General features: G+C 40.6%; 1 protein-coding gene across 1 annotated transcript; it reads left to right on the top strand.

Annotated features, from left to right (window-relative positions):
- The first annotated feature begins 15,949 nt into the window (after positions 1–15,949).
- On the top strand, positions 15,950–17,977 carry nkx2.5 (NK2 homeobox 5). Its single transcript, XM_036549142.1, has 2 exons — positions 15,950–16,300; positions 17,375–17,977. Exons 1-2 carry the CDS (start codon positions 15,950–15,952, stop codon positions 17,975–17,977), a joined length of 954 nt encoding a protein of 317 aa, XP_036405035.1.
- Positions 17,978–21,236: the final 3,259 nt, after the last annotated feature.

The raw sequence follows: 21,236 nt of genomic DNA, 5'->3' as shown, positions 1-21,236 counted from the left end.
ACATTTCTCAGATCCTCCCAATAATTTGATTACAATTTAAAAAAATATTTATTTTCTTCTTGTTGCAATGTTTATAAACATGTATATATACATGTACCTACCTATGTTTATATACATATTATATAAATATAGTACACCATATTCAGTACCAGAATATATAAAGTACATAATAAAGCTTTCTCTTAAATTCTTCACAAAATAGGACACCTTGGACTGTAGATATGTAACATACATTGTTTTTATTTGTTTTAACATTGGAGAGGTGTTTGTATTATAATTCTGGATACTTGATGATTAAATACAAACTGTACAGGATTGAAGTCCAGTTCTGGCACATATGATATATAGTGCATGAGGGTTACGGCATTAATATCAGAATTGTACATTTGAAACGGCCCTTCACCACAATTTCTCACAGGACAGAAGAGCTATGGTGTCTCTTTTGTGGTATACTGTTTGTTTTTACTTGTTTTTTTTTTTCTTCTTCAGTTTTCCTCACCCTACTTATGTAATCCAAACAACTGTAAAGTAGCATCTTTCATGGAGCCTAGGCATGCCTGCACCCTCTGTATTGATTTATTATGTGTAATTCTGAAGTTTACTAAAGTGCACCAGACTGGAGTTTTAGGTACGGTAGGAAACAAGGGGATATTACAATGTGAAATGGCTTAAAGTGACCTGACATCTCCTTTATGAAACTTTCTAAAAGTGAAAACATTTCTGTTCATCATGAAGTAAAGAAAAAAAAAAAAAAATATATATATATATATACATATATAATAAAACAGCTTGAGGACTCGAGTCCACACGGCCCAGTCTCTGCATTTCAGTAGACGTCAGCAACACGGACAGAACGGGTCTGCCAATACCACTGTTTGTGAGCGCTGTACAGCCTTATGTCCCCCCCCCCCCCCCCCCAACCCCAAAACCCATCTCTTTGACGTATGAGGAACGACGACACCCAGAATGTGTAGTGGAAAACAGCAAATCCTTGTTATCCTGCCATTACGCGGACAATGGTTGGCGTTTCTAAGCAGTGAGCCAGTATTCCTTGTTTGGAACCTCCAACCAGGCTGGAGTGCGGCGCACGCGTGTGCAGTTCACAGCTTGCCTGAGCCATGGTAAACTCACCCGGGAACTAGGTTAAGTCCACACAGAGTGGCTTCATGAGTACTATTATTGAAAATGTTATATTTACAGAGGCCATTCCCAGAATTCCTCTGGTCCTCGGCCAAGTACGTTTTTCAGAGAGACACGGAGGCTGAGTGAGAGTTCAGTACAGTGGCCCTTGGGACACTTTTTCATCCCTTCCACCTTTCTCTGCTTGTATCCACAGTCTTACCCTGGGGCAGGGAGGGTCTAGTGGCTCTCCATAGAAGCAGGTGCAATGCCACCCCCTACCCCACCCACGTGGGTACCTGTCAGAAATGCCGATGCACCCTGGTCCAACACCCATCACGCAACACACAGATCATATGCCAGCACCACATATATGCACACACTGGATAGAAAAGGCCACTTACACTATGGAAGCAAGACTTGGCGTCTCTCTGGAATGTGTATGACAACTCTGTGGCATTCGTACAATAAGCATGTCACTCTTTGACTTGGAACTGGAGACACTGTCTTAGCTTGTGCAAAGTACGTTCTTTTTTTTAACGTTATACTATTTTGTTGAAGGAAAACTAGTTTCATATCCAAACCATTTCTGTTCAGTTTCACAGTACTGTGTGTACCACCTGGGTACTTCCAGCATATCTACAGCTTTGACCAGTCATGCTCATGAACTGAAATACTCACAGCCACAGAAAATGGCAAGGTATGTCGTGAATCACCTCAGATCAGTTAGTAGAATTTATGTATGCTATATAATTGTTTAGACACAAAAATCAACAAAAAATGTATCTTGATATCATTAAAATTTTCATTTTTGTGGGTATGTTTTGTACGTGACAGCTTTGTGAACGTTTTGTGTTTGTCTACTTGTCTGTCTGTTCAACTATTCTATATTGTGTAAATATAAATTTCTATTTATTCTAGTTCGTGTTTTAAGATATACATTACATTTGCATTGTGGCCATCCAGTCTCCAGAATGTTGTGTATGTGTGCGAGTATGTGTATTTACAGTGTATACATTATATATAATATATAATATACACATACACACATTGTATATAATTCCTGCCCTTAGTAAGCTTTGTTATGCAACATATTATATAATTTTATAAATTGATATAATTTGGCAGTGGTGTTATGCAATATTTATTAAAATCTTTGTTATCATCTAACGAGATTTGTTTTTGTTTAGTTTAACTAAGGCCTAATACTTTCCCATTCCCCCCATAGTAATATTACCATACAAATGATAAGCGATCAGCATGTAGCAAAAGATAACGCTCAGTTTAAGATGCTCAGTGTGTGTCATATTAGCTGTCATATTGTGCGTTACAACGCAGCCAACCGTGGTGCGGATTAGTAACTGAAAAACCTCGATGTGCCCAAAAAATGACAAAAGAGATTACATGCAGGCTTTGAAAAATGCCCCTCTGGGTGCATTTTACTTGAATACTTATAGTGTGCCACAGTTCTGTTCGGCCTCACATGGTCCTCATTGGCTATAATTGCCCTAAGATGTTTCAGTTTGCGCGTTGGAGTCGGTTCGGACGTACTGTAAAGTACGCGGACATCTGGAACGGATGGCCCCCGCACACACGCGAGGAGCAGCGGCCGGCCTCCGCAGCTTCTCGGGGGGATCCTGGCGCACGTGCGGAGCCGCTCGTCCCTCTGGGCTGACCGCGCAGAGTCGCTGCTGAGAACGCGCTGACCACACCGTGGCCAGAGAGCCCGGGAGGGGGGGATGGGGGCCGGGGAGGGGGGAAAGGGAGAGGGGGGGGTGGCTGGCAGCGGGGGCCGGCCAGCGCAATTCGTCAGGAACGTAGAAAAAAAAAAAAGTAGTTAGCGCGTCACCTCTGGCGGGGGCGAATCGTGTCAAACGCAGTCGTACGCTTTCGGCGTGTTCTGCCAGAAACGGCTGTGGGCTGGGCTTCTCTGCTATTGTATAAACAGCCGTCCTAAACGGTGCTTGAATTACAGGCCCCGCGTCCAAAACGTGCTCCCTGACATTTTGTGCCCCCACAATTTGCACAGGACGCACAAGAGAGGAGTGCGTGGTTGACTGTCGCCTTCCAATTAGCGCGGACAACAAAAGTCTGGAAACAATAGACGCGCGGGCCTCGCGTAGACACTGTGTACGAGCTCTGCGGACGCGGAGTGAGCTCAGATCATCTGAAGAGGGTCCCCAGGTGCTTGTGACTGGCATATAAAGCTGTCACGACCTGGCATGCACCCTTGCCTTGGCACCGAGCGCTCCTGCTGTAGCGGGCATCCACCTGGTCTGCCGTAAAAAAAAAAGACCGGCCCGCAGTAGGAAAAGTTCTCAGCGTGACGCTGGACCACCGGGCTATAAACGCGCTCCCACGGGCCTGGCTCAGAAACTCGTGTCACAACGTAAAAGAAATATAAACAGGTTTTATAGGGCCCCGGGTGCACTGCTCCGCGGCAAACGACCGCTCCCGCAGCCAGCAGCACTGAGGCTAATGCGCGCCGGAGTGACAGCAGCGAGATCCAACAATCCTGCTATTCTGAAAGGTGCTTAATTTACTGCCGCAGAAGGTGTGGGTGATCTAACCGCAGACTCGGTCAGGTTCCAGGAGGCCGGTGCTGTTTCGCCATGGCGACTTAAGTAGTTAGCGGCAAAACTTTGAACCTCGATCGCATGGATTGCCTGTCAGGGTTTCATGACTTAATCACGAGCCCGAATCATTTCCATGGCAACTCACGGCCTCCTCAGAGCTGTCCGTTGCAGATCTAACGTCAAGGCATGTTTACACGATGACATGATTTTTAGCATTATCACCAGGAACAGAAATTGGGCAAGGAAGTGACTTTTTGTCTCTAATGGAACCACACTGTCTGGAGTTTGGCAGAGGACTCTGGGGGTGGTCTGAGGCACACCTTGCAGCTGATACTACCTCCAGACAAAAGGTGGGCGAATTAGCCAGTTGAGTGTGAGCTATGGCTCGGTATTTTAACGAAAATATCTCTGGAAGAAACCCACCCAGCCACCTTCATCAACGCTGCTACTGAGTTCTTCTCAGCATAAATCTGTCAGAGTAAGAAATGGTCTGAGATTCTGAATTTCTAGTCCATATTGCAGATAGACCTAAGGTTTACCAAGACCCGCAATATTATATTTTTTTCATCTCATCTCAAAATGTGTCATGAACAACAATTAAACAAACAAGAATTAGCCAGGCCTGAGGTAATAAGAACCGCCATAGTGGGTAACAAACTAAAATAACCATCATTCTTAGGCCACAGTTGTAAAATACAGGGCAGAGTTTAGAGATGCATCAATAGGAATTTAAGGTCCTTAACTTTTTTTGGATGGTTGAGACTGAAAAACCTGAAAAAAAAATCAGACTGATGGCCTCTGACCGACCATAAGATTTGCCAGGGGCTATCTTTATAGCTCAAATAGATTGCGCAGGAGAGCTTTCTGCCTGTACATTATCAGGAGGTAAGTGGTGTTCTTTTTTCAAGAATTCAGTCTACGTTCTTCAACACGGGGGTCTCCGTGAGTAATTTGGAAGCATATTGCCCTCTACTGGTCATTTAATACACTACTTTCTTTTATCAGCGCATTTAAGCTTATTATTATGCTTTTAACAATTCACAGTTTTGAAGAAAAGCAGATAAATAGCCCCCGTGCAAATCTGTTGAAAGTTTTTTTTGAGAGGTTTATTTTCGGTTGTATTGTTACCTGGGTAACAATAAGTGCAAAGATTGCAAAGATTGATTTGAAAATAGTAATGAAATATATATATATATATATATATATATATATATATATATATATATATCCATATGGAGATTCTGTCTAAACCATGTTTCATTTTTCCTTTCAAGTAGGCTCATTAAATGTCTTTCTTTGGTTTCAGAGTTAAATAAAAATATGCATGCTTGAAAGGATGACTTCACAGTGACCTCTTCCATTTCCCTGTTTAATTGACATAAAGGAGATAGGAGAACCCAAACATGTGCTGGACGAGTGGGTAGACTAAACTCACAACCCGGCCCGAACGGGCATCGTGCCACCCGACTCCCCAAAGGGGGGATGGTGTTACCTTGAACTCCGAGAAACACAGAGACCCCCGGCCAAGGTTATTAACATCGGGGGGGGGGGGGGGGGGGGGGTCGGGAGTCGGGGGGGGAGCCAGTGCCTTGAGAAGAGGAAATAACAGTGTCCATTCTGCATTGGCTCTGTATCGGTTACCCCATAGCACACGCTGAACTACACACTTGAAAATCTGTCTTTTTTCTCGGCGGATGATTATCACAGGAATCCCTCAGATCATAGCCGGATGTGGCACGACAGTGAACCTTAGTGAAGCCAATCAGAAGACATGCTTATCAACACTGATTCAAATCAGTGTATCCCAGAGAGCTCAGCCCATTTTCGAAGAACATGAGGCTTTAGTCCTCCATTACAAAGTAATGCTGTCTGACGTTATAGTGCATTGCATTGGCTTTGCAGACACTCTTAACCAAAGCAACTTGCATGGTTTACAGTTTTTATATGTTATCCATGTATACAGCCAGAGGGTATAACAGGGGACAACACTAGTCTTCACAGGTCAAATGTCAAAGTGCATTATCCCCAAGCACGGGGTGTTCATCCATCCCCACACTCATTCTCCTGAAGCAATCAGCCCCAGAGGATTAAGGGTTGAAATGTGTTGCTGCACCTGAGCTTTGGAAAAAATCAATTTTGTATGTTTTCCTCTGCGTGCCCGCCCACTGTACAAAACTGGTTTACACTCACAACAAACATGTTCAGATCCTTGACTGCAAATTAGTGTGTGCTATCTTGTGACTTCTTCATGCACCTATTAGTGTGTTTGGTGTTGCAAGTTCACTTTTACGTCTTTTCCACTGTGCAGTGCGGAGCACAGAGAATGAGACCTGTCCCAACCTTGCACCCATAAAACTATGATACACTCTACCCTGTAAAGATTACAATCAACATCTTGTGCAAATATGTCCATGCTCAAAGATTTTAAAGCAACCTTTCTGGACAATATCTGGTTCTAGGCCTGATGTTTCTTGGCACCAATGTAAAATCGTTAAAGAGCTGAACTTGTAACAAGAGGGCTGTTTGGTTGTGCCCCAGGTAAATAAAGTGTTGTACCCCTGACATACTCAGACTTAGTTGCCTCAGTAAATGTCCAGCCATATAAATGGGCCAAATGTGAATTGAAATGAAAGGAGGTTACTCTGCATGAGGATATCTGCTAGGCAAATGAATAAAGTCATGTGATGTAATGTGACCCCCTAGCTGGGCCTTCCTCCGAGCCTCGGGCCTTCCAGAGCGAGGACATCTCAGTTTGCGCGGCGTTCCGAGCAGTTGGCCGCGACTCCGGGCCTACACCTGCTGCTAGGCCGACGGGCCGCCCTGTCAGAGATGAGACCCGCGGGCAGGTGTGGAGACATTCTTCCCCGAGATTCTCCCGCTTCTTCTTCGCCTCCTCCTCCTCCTCCTCCCCGGGAGAGCCCGGGAAGAGAGCCCGGGCCCTGCGTCGGGGTCGGAACACATGGTCTGCAGCTGGCCCTGTCAGCCAGGAGGGGGGGGGGAAAGGTAGACCTCGGCCCGGACTCGCGGGCCATCGCCGAGCCCTCACCGCCTCAGACAGAGGAAACCGGCAGAAATAACAGAGAGATACTTTCATTTCCCCCTTCTCATTCTCACTGAGATCTTATCGGGGACGTAGAAATAAACATTTGAATAACAATCGAATCCCCCTGCACACAAGAGGCAACCCTGCCATCAGATAAGGCGCTAGGAGCACATCTGCGAATACACGTGGGTACCATTAAAGAAACCCCAGCTGTTTGTTCATATGGTATGGCTTTACAGTCAATATATACTTTTTGTTTCTTTTTTGAACGGATGACAACTGACAGACTTTAAAATTGTATACATATATGTATAAGTACATGTACTGGCAGGAACCGGTCCCTCTGTGTTGTTGCTACATTATTCATGGCAGGGCAATACTGGTGTATCATCAGCTTTGAGGAGAGAGGTGTCAGAAATCCTCTAGTCACCCAGCTCTCTACTCTGTTCACACACGGTTCATCTCTTCAACCCAGGGACTGGTCAAAATAATGAAAAAAGGAAACACTGCATGATGGTCTTAACTCCAGAATAATATTTTTGTATGTCAAGTAGCGTATAAGTTGTACGTCAAAAAATTAGAATTGAAAAGTGCTAAATCTGTGAATACAGGGAAACCAAACACTGAGTGCACAATATATAAGTATTTTTTTGATTAAATAAAATAAATTATACCGAATTTGAGTACTAACACTGTGTAGAGCAATTTTGATTCGTAAATTTAGAAATAATGTGTTTCTTTTTTTTTTAAGATCAAATTCTTTCACACCCCCACAACCAGATTTTTTTGTGCACCCTCATCTGACGTTGATGACATATAGCAGATGCTTGATCCAGTCGTTTATGAGGCCCTGGGACTTCTCAGGAGACTTTATTGACCCTTCTTCCTGGCAGAATTTCTCCAGCTTCTTCAGATTTCTTGGTTTTCGCTTGTGAAATGCTTTCTTCGGTTCAAACCGCAAATGTTCTCTTGGATTGAGGGCTGAAGATTGTGATGGCCAGTCAAGAACGTTGATTTTGTGCTCTTTGAGCCATTTCTTTGTAGACTTGGATGCATACTTTGGATCATTATCATGTTGGAATGTCCATTTACAACAAAGTTTAGCAGATGGAACCATGTTTTTTGGCCAAACTGCCCTGATGTATGCTTGAATCCTTCCTCCCCTGCAGCTAGGGCCTTGCAAAGCATAACACATAGGTGTCCATATTTCACGAAGGGAGCGATGTTCCTCACAACACAAGCTTTACCTCTTCAACATTCAGTGCTGATAAGCGTGTCTGTGAACTTCGGTTTTTGTTTCATTTGACCATAAAACCTCATTCCAAGTGTTGCAGTTTGGCAAATTGAAACCACTTATTTGTGGTAAGGCTTCTCTCTCGCAGCTCCGCCATGAATACCAGTAATGCAGCAGACATTAAAAAGGTAGTTTTTGAGACATTATGCTGTATCCTGCCGATGCCACTCTGTCTCTTAAATGTACAGCCATTGCCTTTGCTGTGAGCTTGCCTCCCGAGCCAAATTTTTCACAGCACATAGTAATAATATTTTCTTTGCAGAGTAGTTCACCCTTAGTGAACTTATCATTTGGCATCACCCATCTTCTTGAGGTCCATAACCCGTTGCTGGCAATGTCTTGACTTTGGCCAACATATTGCATGCTTCTAATGCATTTCTTCTGTGTTTACCCCCCTTTCATGCCCCCATGAAAACATACAACATTTGAAGCTTTATCTTTACTTCCAGACAAGACAAAGTTAACAGAGGACTTTATTTTTATATATTCACAGGTGTAAACAAATTTGATTACTGTGATTTTCATGAAATACATGCTGTGGCCCTGTGCAATGTTCTTAGTACAGGTATATGATTTTTACATATTTTCACTCATTTGAGCAAAACAAAAAAAAAATGCACTTGATTAAGTTGCCTTTTTGGTAGATACAGCTGTATATATACAGTACGTACAGTCTGTGCATAATATGCCTTTTTTGGACAAAGACACTCTTGGCCAGTTTGACTTCAAAACAGCACAAACAGACACCAGACAAATTACACCAAAGGAGGCAGACTTGCAGGGGCAGCCTGTGGACTAGGTCCCAGAATCAAGCAAGACATCATTCGTCACCAAAGCCAGACTGAACACATTCAAAAACAGTGCTTGGAACCTGGAACTTGGACTGTCTTTTGTTCTCACACCACCAATCAGTCACTCTGAACAGTATTTAGATTCACGAAGGTTTTAAGGGATGTTCATGGAAAATAATTTTTTTTGAAAGACTTGCATTCTATACAATAGATTTAATCAAAAGGTGGGTTTTATGCTAAAAGTTGTTTCTCTCCCTAAAGGTAGGACTGAAACATACTGTAGAATTACAGAGTTAGATGCTGAAAAACACTGCAAATGACATATCAAGTGAACAACAAAGAGCGCTAAAGGAATTTTAAGTAAGAGTAAATCTCTTGTTTTTTAGGTGTGCAGACCAAGGGGGCGCCATTGTGCACACCGTTAGAAAAATACAATCGCGAGATGTTCAGACAAGTTAAAGATTTGTTTTTATGAACCAACAAAGACTGATCCCAAACACAGGCAGTTAATTAAAGAGAAAAATTCTTTCAAACCTCATCTACACATTCTAACCAAAATTCATAAAGATCCCTTGAGTGAACTGTTGGAGTAGTGGCCTTTTTTAATGGTCATCCTTATATACAAACAAAAGGCATAGCCATGGTTACAAAATATTAATAGTATTGTTCTAAACACTGGCAAATATTACAAAGTGATTCATTTTTAAATAACATTTTAACGACAAATGTTATGTGACATTTAAAAAGGGAAAGAAGTACAAGAAATAAAGCAATTAAATCCAAAGGAAAGTAAACCAAACTTCTTACTGGTCACACAATAGTGGGCAACTTTAGTGTGGTTATTGTATTAATTACTATTTATACAACTCAAGGCAAGAAAATAGAAATCTAGAGCCTAACACCCTGCAAGACCAAAATGATATTTATATGATAATTTGCTCTTGCGATAAAGCATGTATTGGGGAAAATGAGCATACCATAAGTATGTCAAAAACCCTTTAGCCAGGAATTTTTAAAAGGCACGGAGAAACATACATTCATACAGTCCCATCAACATTTATTGATATCCCTGAAAGCAGGAGCAAAATCATACAACACATGAAACTGAATGGAAGCAGTGTAATGTAATATTGCTCACAGATAATGAGTTTCATTCTAGTAAACATTAGTGTTAATATGCTGTACATCCTCCTCCAGTATGATTTACCTTAACAATGACAATATGCATCTAATACTGTTTTATGAGGTTTTGCCATTTCCAAGCGGGATTTTTGACCATTTATCCAGACAGAATTTGTTGTAGGTTTGTTAGGCCTTTCTGTGAACTGGTTTTCTGAGTTTGAACCACAAATTTATGATAGGATAGATGTCTGCAAAATTTAGTTGAGAACATTTCTTTTGTTGTAAGTTCATGATTTTTTTTTATTGTTGATACAGATGCTATCATCTCAGAACATCTGATTTTGGCCGGTTTGACAAGCTCAGTTTTCATTTCATCAGACCATAAGATCTGCTTCAGTTGCAGGTGTGGTCTGCAAATTCAAGTCAACCCTTTTTGGGATATTTCTTCAAAAGTGGCTTCTTCCTCGTAACCTGGCCAGGAATGCCACATTACCTCTGGATTCACAGTTGACTCCAAAACCGCTTATCTCCCTGCTCTTTATGGGGCTTTTGCATTCACTTCCTGGCAGGACTGCTAGTGCGCCCAGCAGCCTTAAATTTCTTAATGGACTCTACAATGGAAAATAGAAGATTCAGTTTTTTGAAGTTCACTTATTGAGGTCAATGACAATTTGCCTGTAGTCTTCAACCATGGTGATGCTGCTAAGGAATTTCACCTGTGTTACCTCCTTTAATGCCCCGTGGAAACAGAGGAAAGAAAGAAAGAAAGAAAGAAAATAAATACAGTAGGAAGACTACTAGATAGATGGGACTCAGCCGCTGGTCTTGCTGCAATTGCCATACTGACCACAAGGTGGTGCAACACGACAGCAAGCTCAGCAACAGAGCGACGTGTATAAATAGGACCATTTTGAGGACAGTCGCGTTAAGTAGGATGAACAAAATCAACGCTCGACACCACGACACCACATGCATATTATATAAATCAATATTGTGCTGTTATAATGACGCCGGTTCACGTGGACTTTGGAAAGTATCAATTATCTTTACGGGAAGACGTTGTTTAAACAAGGTCAATATCCCCATAGGACTGACACTGAGAGGGTAAAGCAGTTGGTGTTTAAAACGGGTTCTTGGCCACCGCACCATCATAGAAACAATTGCATCCAATGTAATATTATCCAAGGCTTTCATAAGCTTTTTTCGTGAACTAATTTATGTGAATGTGTGGGAAGAACACCTGGTGGGGAATAGGCTACGTAGTATCGCACAGTCCGTCCTTGGACTTTTGACAGTCAACAGTTGAGACTAGGGGACTACCGCTAGACCACAGTAGTCTAAAATTAAGGCGGAGAAAACACACAACAATGCAGGATTTATAATGATCACGATAATATTGTAAAGTAACGCAGAAAGTTACAGCAATTTTGTCACACGCTGCATTCACCGTCTGAACAAGTTTATGCCTTTGAGTAGGCTATTTTTCAACGCATCGGTAGTTGCTGCTATACAATGCTTCCAACCTTTCACCTACAGCTTTTAAGTCAAACATAATTAAATGGTAAGATGCCAGCCTATTTCCTTAAACTGAACAACAGGCCAATTCGTAACAGGCTGTTATTAGTGACCAAGGTTCCGACAAACTTGTACACTGACTGGGGTGTATTAGGTCAAGCACCCGCGTCGGATCAAACGGTCGAACCGGTGCGTAGGTTATATGACATATCCTCTTGTCATTGTACCGTAGATAGGCTATTATAATGGAATGGTATCTTTCATTTACTATAAGAAGAAGAAGAGGAAGAATTATAGAATTATGATTACAATCCTTCATGATCAGACAATATAAATTGATTCGACTGTACTCACAGTCAAGGTTGTTTGACTGTATTTCTTTAAGCTAGCATTTAGCATATGTTAATATTATTCAGCATATAAAAACGTTTTATACTTTATATACTTTTTATATTAAATACTATTTAATCTTTATTGATATTATTCATAAATAATAAATAATATTATTAAATTTTGTAAAATTTACAAAAAGGTCAACAGAGCAGACGGAAACTATCTCAAACAGTAAAGGCACATTTTGGAGGGTATAACTAGCTGCTGACCTTTTTTCGTAAATTTCTGTGATAATTTTAAAATGTGATAACAATCGCAGTCATGAAACTATATATGCATATCTGTATGTTCTATTAACCAATATGCAACCTAGTTTTTTTTTTTTTTTTTTTTTAAAAACGTATTGATTAATTTATTTTATATGCACTGTGATTATACACTTCATGAATAAGGTCTTTTTCATTAAAACTAGGTGGGACGGTCCGTTTCAGTCTTCAAGGTAAAAAATCTAAATTACTAAGCCAAATTGGCTCTTTTAAGATAAAAAAATGCCCCAAAATAATCATATATACTGTATACATAATAATTTCTGAATTGTTATCCCTCTTGTTAACCTGTTTCAATATTTGATTCATGTATTCAGTCTACTGTTGTTGAGGCGAGGAAAATATTTCTCTGTGTTTAGCATTTAGCGTACTTGCTGAATTCGAATAACAACCTAAATACGAAGAAACATGGTTATTTTTATGACTTTAAGGAAAAGATTCAGTATATCGTGTAGACATTTTGAGCCTTACAATATTTGAAGTTTTATTAAATTGTGGTTTGCGCTAAATGCAAGACTGCAACTCTAACAAATCTATGACTAAAAATACGCGAACGAAGCGTTTTTATATTGCGTTACAAACGGTGAAGTAGTCATTCAGAGCCGCTAATTTCGTATGAATAATTAAAGCAAATTATAAAGCGTAAAGGTCCACCTATTAAATACGCAGAGCCAGAATATTTGAGTTAATTAAGGCAGGCCTTCAAAATCTTTAAAATGGCAACGGCGAGGCAGCGGCTAACGTAATTCGCTGATTAATTTTTGTCACCTCTTGCTGCTATATTGGTCCGCTCTAATTAGTTTCCATTAGGAGGTGTAAAGCACTGGCTGCGGAGGGACCAGATGATTGACAGGGCGGAGGGAGAACGGAAGGACGCCAGTCCTGGTGAGACGCATGGCGTCTGGCCGGGATGCTGAGCTGCTGCGGCAGGAACGGTTGCAGACGAGCTCAGATAACATACCTCAGTCCATTTCGGCCCCTCGCCCGATAATGTCCACGGCAAGCCGTCCAGCAGGAAGTTTTTAAGAATCCTTATCTCTCTCTTTATCTGCGTTAAAAACGTGCTGCAGAAAGACGGACCACTCCAGTGACCTACTGCTCCTGCGTTGGTGTATTCCTGTGAACCGTGTTTGCCAAAAATGGTTTCTTTTGTCCCGCCATGTTTAATTTTTGTAATTGCTTGCAATTCGCGCAGAAATCTGTGTATAAAGATAGCGGGGTGCAGTTTCTGCCTTTACTGTTGAAAGAGTTTTGTCTTTATGTGCGGTGCTAATGAATAACATAAATCTTGCTTTTCTCATCTCCAAATAATGGGAAACAAATTATGATTTAAAAAATCTGTATAAAATTTACACAAATTCCTTTGTGCATTCTGGAATAATCAAAGATAAAACTACAATAACGGTAAAACAGAAACAGCCTGTCATACAGTGACCGCCAAAGACCACTAATAAAAAACCCTGACTGGTTATATACTGGTAAATATATCATTATTTGTATTGTATTGCGGTTGCATTCTAATAAACATAATCCTTATGTTTATTAGAATATATAATTAACGATTCATAATCATAATAACATCAAATTTTATTTAACAGACTATCAAAAATCATTTTTCTTTTTAAACAACGTGCAAAAAATTAATAATTTTAAATTACACTCATTCCTATATCTGCATTTGGACATAACGTTTGACAGGAAAGCAGCCCTCGTGTGTTACGTGAAAGAAAAAGGGGGAAAAATAAATCCATTAATCATCTTGACAAAAAGCAGTTTCCATGAGCTCTACTGCGTGTTTACTTTATTTCACCAATTATTGCTGCGCTGGACCCGGCGTGTTGACTCTCTCTTCCTAAAAAGTGCTCGTGTCCATTCATCAGCGCGGTCCGTCCCAGCGCTACAGCTCGCAAATATTCTTTAAAACTAAACACCATCGCTGGGGCGGAGGCAAAAGAGCCATTTACTCCACTACAGCGCTAAACGTGATACACTGTTGGAGATAAAACCGACGATAATGCCGTCTGTCTACCAAGGCCGTCTCCACAAGCATTAATGACACGTCTAATGCCAGTTTAGCTCACCTCTCAAATTAGATATTGCATAACGTCACACTCTCCCGCAGCAGATTCTTGAATGCAATTTACATATCTGGAAAAAAATGCCCAGGAGTGCCACAATAGTTGATATTTATTGCATTTTAGCTCTTCAAATACAACGTGATGACGCTCATATTCGTGAAGTACATCTCAACTGAAATATTGAGCGTATAAATATATATAAAAAAACATAAACAGAAGTGTAACATCTCTCCCAAGTGTTTCTCTTCTGTAGTGTTGCTATAATATTTGCTCTCGTACGCTTGTGTATAATTCACGGAAACAGTGTGTGTCTGTGTGGGAAAATGTGTTTAATGTTTAAGAAATTTGCTTTACAATAAAAAAAACCCTTTTGAAACAAACAAGTTAAAATCGAGATTCGTTTCAGACATTTTTCACTGCATTTATCGATATTACATCGCTGTGCTGGATATTATAAAGCCATTTAGTAATTCCTGCGCTTCCTTAGGTCAGCCAAATTGTCCCTTAATGAAGCAGGGGACGGCAAGAGGTGATACAAAGAAAATCATATGACGGGCTTTCAAGTATTAAGAAAATTATTTAAAGACGTTGACATATGGCGCACTTACTCGCCGGCTGTCCCGCGTGGGTGGGTGTTGGTTTGTTATGATCTGTTAACACATCTTGATAATTAAACCAGTGGCACCGGAATCTTTCAGTGGGAGACAGTTGAGTTGTGTTGCCGCTGGTTTCGGGTTCCTGTGCAACTCCAACCTGTTGTCTCCTGGCGAAGACCTCCTTGTCGTCCACGACCATTGTCTGCTCCGTTTCCCCTCCTGAATAAACTAACTCTCATGTCACCCCCAAAACGTACACAGACACCCGTCAGTTCTGGGTCTGTCGCCCGTTTTTACTCCCCAAACCGACACAAACCTGGTGCTGCGTACACTTTTACTAAGGTTCACTAAGACGAAAGGACAGACCTTAGAAGGCCTCGTGACCATCCCTAGGTAGATGGGCATTGGTATCTCGATTTTTAATTTGACGCTTCCAATCCCTGCTTCAGATGCTTTATCTGGGAACTAACACAGCTTGAAAACAATTAACGTGACACCCCCACCACGACTCGCTTCTGGACGTTCAAGCTGCCGTCCACTGTTTGTCGACGGTATCTGGCTTTGTGCCAGCCGCCCCAATTGCCTAGGGGCATGCTCTTGACACTAAACCTGTGCTATATTTCCTCTTTTCGTTACAAATGAAGCACATATAAAAGTAAAGCGTCAAGTTGTATACTGTAAGAGTAAAGCGGTCAGCGTCGTTTTACTGTGAAGATGTTACTTCCAAAGAAACGTTATTTAATTTAAATTGGTGGGCACAGTTACTAGGACGTGGGTTTGGGGTCCTGATATAAAATACAAGCGTGTCCGTGTGTGAGTCCCACGCTCCTTTGATTGCATTTTCATCCATGGACTTTTAAGGTTACCTGCCATTCTGAATCCTCAGTGACACCGGAACCGTGACAGCCAATAAAGGACAACGTGAGGTTTACAAGGCACCGAAGCCCCTCCTTCCCCGGATCCCTGTACGTAACTGCACTATCATAGCCCTCCACAAGCCAGAGGCAAGGTTTGCTGTAAAGATGAACACTTTTCTCAAGAGCCTCCTTGTCCCACAAGAGAGCGCTTCAGTTTGGTGAATTTTCGTGGAGGGGGTTTATTCGTGCAACAGGTTAATCAGTTCGTTGGCAAGTAATAACATACGTTTCCATTGGCCATGTTTCCCAACCCTCTAACTTCTACTCCCTTTTCAGTAAAGGATATTTTGAATCTGGAGCAGAACCAAGGCGAAATGGCCTCTCTGGAAATATCGCCACGGCTTGATACTGCGCTGCCCACCTCTTCCTGCATGCTGGCAAAGTTCAAACAGGAGCCGTTCGTGGAGATGACTCCCGGAACCTCTCTGTTCAGCGACGATGTCCCAGAACTGAAGGCCAACAAAACTTCTTCTCTCAACTTCACGGCTGCCTTTTATGGCAAAAATTTCTTGGAAATGGACATCATCAAAGACACAAAGACGGACAATGGTTTTGAAGAAAAACAAAGAAAAGGTGATGACTGTTTTATGGTTATTTGCCTCTCATCAGGTGTATTTACTTATGTGTTATGAAGATGCTCCAAACGAATTTTAAATCTTACTGTTGAACAGAATTTAAAGATGACATCGAATAACTGTATATACGTTTATACAATACAATATACAATATACAATACACACAGAGACACACACAGACTTTTAAATAAAACCGAAAACTCAAAAAGATTTGGAGTTCACATAAACTGTTTCCGTTCTTAAAAAATAAATGGTAATAACGCAGCTACAGGCCAAATTCAATCCTCATGCTATGCGGTGGGCCTAACTAAATACTCTTTGTAGTTTGCCACCACCAAGATTGAACACAACAAGTTTTACCATTTCAGTCTGTGTTGTTACTGTCATGAACAACAGAACCTGGCGATTATAGGAATATTATATAAACCGTTTTTCAGCGTTAAGGGCGAACTAAACAAGAGCGCATAAATCAGGCCTTAACCAGCAGGAAACCCGTACAGCACGGCACACAAGGACAAATGTAACGCCTGTCAAACTAAATATTTTATTCTGTTCCGCTGAAAATCATGACGCGAATATGTATTTATTTGTGTTGAACGTGGGATGCATTGAATTCTAAACGCCTAATACAAATTTCCCCTATTGCTTAACTCATTTGAACGGGTTTTCCAACTTCATCCTCCATTTTTCTCAGCATTTTATTTAATTTCATGTACATCCGAAGTCCTAAGCACGTGAGAATGAAACCGTGACTTGGTTAAATGATGTATCCCACGTTAAGTGACTTGGCGTGGCTAAGGAGTGACCAATGCTGACAATAAGGTTGAAACTGTGATATAAAATATTCTATGTGGCTAATAGCTGCTTGAAACGTATCATATTGATGATAATTTAAAGTAAAATACTTCCAATGATACATATGTATTCAATAAATTGACTGCTTCCATTTCAGCATGTATTATTATTATTATTTATTTATTTATTTATTTTTTTGCTGTGACAATAATTTATATTCATAACGTTTCCTCGATATGTTGTGATATCAAACTAAACAATAGCAATAATCTTAAACGTTTGTTTGAAACAGAGGCCTACTCTCAAAGTGAACCGGCAGACGAAGCAAAGACCGAGGACGCGGAACGCCCGAGACAGAGAAAGAGGAGAAAGCCCCGCGTGCTCTTCTCCCAGGCCCAGGTGTACGAGCTAGAACGGAGATTCAAACAGCAGAAGTACCTGTCCGCTCCTGAGAGAGATCACCTGGCCAATGTGTTAAAACTAACATCCACGCAGGTGAAGATCTGGTTCCAAAACCGGCGGTACAAGTGCAAGAGGCAGCGGCAAGACCAGACTTTGGAGATGGTCGGAATCCCGCCGCCGAGACGCATATCTGTCCCTGTTCTGGTTCGGGACGGGAAGCCTTGCCTCGGAGACACGTCCTCATACAGCACTTCATACAACGTCGGCATTAATCACTACACTTACAACACATACCCGGCCTTCAGCAACTACTCCAGTCCGGGTTGTAATACAAACTATGCGTGCAACTACCCCACAGCCGCAATGCAAACCATCCAATCATCCTCAGCCGGCAGCAACTATATGAACTTCGGCGTTGGGGACCTCAGTAACGTTCAGACCCAGTTCCAGTCTAGCAACGGAGTGTCATCGCTGCATGGAATCAGAGCCTGGTGAAAAAAGGGGTCAAAATTTATATGCACTCAACGCGAAATACATTTGTAATATGACAGCTTTATCTTGAGACCTGCATGCGACTAACCGTTGTGACGATCTTTGTCTTTCAGCTGGCACGTGTAAGCTCTATATAATTAGCATCATTTTTAGAAATCACACTTCTCAAAATACGCCCTGCGGAAAAGGCGCGTGCTCCAAGCATGAGTGTGTTGGATGCTCCATCCGCTGAGTATGTCAACACGCCAAAAGAAGAAGAAAAAAAACCTTAAACTGAAAGAAAACGTTCAATTAGGTTTTGTCTTCCATGTTACTTTGGGAAGTTAATGACACGTAACTCTTTTGTAAGCAATTGTGTCATTGCATTTTAACGGGACGAGAAGCTGAATATTATAGTATCTCTTTTCCATATTTAACATTTTCATTTCATCTTTTTGACATATATGGCAACGTGATCTTCTTAAATATGCAGTTGTTTATATCGTTTATTAATGTTGCTTATGTTATAGAAATGTTTGGTCGTGGTTTATTTAAACAACCACGTATATGGATTGAAATAATAAATCGTGACGTGAGAAAATATTTTTCGTATCGTTCAGAAGTTTTTCAGTTTTTCTAGTGCCATTGAACTGGGATCATTAAATGTTTTAAAATGTGCATATGGCAATATTTCACCTATATCAAGTTGTTTCGAATGGCTCCGAAGATATTATAAATAAAGGGAGAGAAAAATGGCCCGGCCAAGCCAAAGATCATACATGATAGAATTAAGTCAGCTAACCTAATGTATATGTAAATAAAGCTTGTAGTGCCACAGTTTACATTGTCTTTCCGTCTCGTAATATAGGAAAACTAGAAATCTGGAAAAAGTGAAGAATTAGGTGGTTCTTTTAAAAATCACCACACTTAAATGAGTACTGCCAATAACAATGATGGGGTAAAATACCTTTTATTACTGTGAAAACAGTAAAGACTATACGGATAATTTGTGTGGCTCGTCCATGTGGCAATGTTAGCACTTTATTCACTTTATGAATTTATTGACATTAATCATCAGACGAAAATATTTTATTTAAACATTCAGGAAACACTAACAATAATTTATAGGTATTTAAAAATTACGTTACAACAGTTATATATTTAATTTATAGCAACGATCCAATTTAGGCTATTTATGAATACAAGTGCATGTGAAGCAAGAAGGGACTTGTTGTTCAGAAGAAAATAAAACCGAAAATATTTAATTTTAACATTTTGGCAAAACAGAGCCTAAACATTTACAAATAACATGCGACATAGGACGATTTCGAACAACACGGAAAAGGTGGGTTGGTAATTTCTCATAGCGCATGCTTTTATTAACAGATTTAACTGGACTACCTTTAAATGACCCATGCATATAAAACACGACGAGAACGTTTATGCCAAAGAAATGACCAAGGATCGATCGACCATTTTCCTGAAACTAACAATAAAATAAACAAAAAATGAAAAATTAAAGTTGCGAATTTTACATGGTTATTTCAATATTGGATCCTTTTTATCAGTTTTTTATTTCATTTATCAGTAGCTATATAGAAGGCTGGATGACACAAAACTAAAATTTAGAGCTCTTTCTTGTATATTGCCAATAGGTTGTATTATAAATTATCACATGCCATCTCGACCGGGCGACATTGGAATCGCGTCGCTACAGAGCATATCACCAGCCTGAAATATAACAAATGATAACTAACAACCTTATGCGGCAGGGTCAGAATACAGCAAATGGGTTAGGGTTTCCAGGACACACTTTAAAAGGTCTCTTGTTCATCTGATTTAACACGCATTCACATATTTATATTTATATTCACATATATATTATTGGGGGTTTTCCCTGGGTGTCCTACAAGAGGAGTCCACGGTCATTAAATAAATGGCCTGATTTTAATGCTATTCAAATACTTTTCACAGGACTGCCGTAGAAACCCATGACCTAAATTCGGAGAAGGCAAAATACTACACTAACCCACATCACTAACAGAGACGAACGAATTTAGCTGCGTTTCTGGGCGGGCAATTGACTCACCCAGGTGGACCCCACTGATAAAACAATTGTGGTAAATCATCAATAATATCATAGTCCATATGCTAAATTTTATGCGCAGAGCTTTTGGGTTAGGGTTCGCCTGCGTATTCAGACACACATACATGCAATGCAAACAGCTAATTGAAAGGTTAAAAACTATGAAATCTCAACGTTTCTCCACCTGTTGAAGATGAATAGTTTATTACTGTGTAGAGTTGCTTTGCTGTAACAACTATTAGCCAACAGATATTGAGTTGCAAAGTATATATTAAAGCTGATTCAAGCGTACATCAGTTCAACCATCAAATTTGTCTTAAATCTCTTTGACCGTTTTATGTCTACATGAATCATACACTAGTGGTCCAACATCGCCAGAGATTGCGGACAATTTGTATTTTGCTGATAATGACAATTGTTCATAGGCTATTATTAAGAAAATATTAGTTATAAATATACAAAGGGATTTGTAATAGCCTATATTTTCACACGACAAGAAAACAACGCAAATTCCATCACACCAAAACAGTATTTTTACGCAGTCATGATGATAAAACCAGAATTGGCATCTGTAAAATACTAATTGGACCAGTAATATGACTGAAACGTTTCGGCGCCAGGATATATAAACAGCAATCCTGTCGGCCATACTGCCAAATACGGTGTCGTACTGGCAATATAGCCGACAAAGATGCTGTTTATATATAGGCTATCCAACTGGCCCATGCAAGGGCGATTTTTTTCTTAAACAACATCGAGTGCAGTGAACTTAACGAAAAATTGTAACCACGCAGTACATAGCCGAGGATGCTATTGTAGGCTATTTATAGGGCAAATAGCTGTATAACTGAGAAGACCTCAGAAAGTCGTATGAAATCGGCCCAACCTCTGAGTTTACCTTACACAATTTAATTATACAATTATAATAAGTCATATCATTTCTGAATGTCAACGTCATTACACATAAGAAAATGAATCTGAAGTTTTGGGGGAGAACAAAAACGGGAATATACAATAGTGTATATTTAAAACTGGACAATCAGAGCTGGATACGCAGTGGTCTGTTAAGAGTCAAGTTCATTGGCAGGAACGGCTGATGCCTTGAATCTGTGAACAGGACTATGATATGACCTCTGCCTCAGAATGAAAATGCCGTCCCTGTAGTTTTCTTTCGATCTATTACTATCGGGCGATGGG

Source organism: Megalops cyprinoides, chromosome 16, assembly GCF_013368585.1.
Source record: "Megalops cyprinoides isolate fMegCyp1 chromosome 16, fMegCyp1.pri, whole genome shotgun sequence".
Taxonomy (NCBI): domain Eukaryota; kingdom Metazoa; phylum Chordata; class Actinopteri; order Elopiformes; family Megalopidae; genus Megalops; species Megalops cyprinoides.
This window is presented reverse-complemented; position numbering and strand designations above follow the sequence as displayed.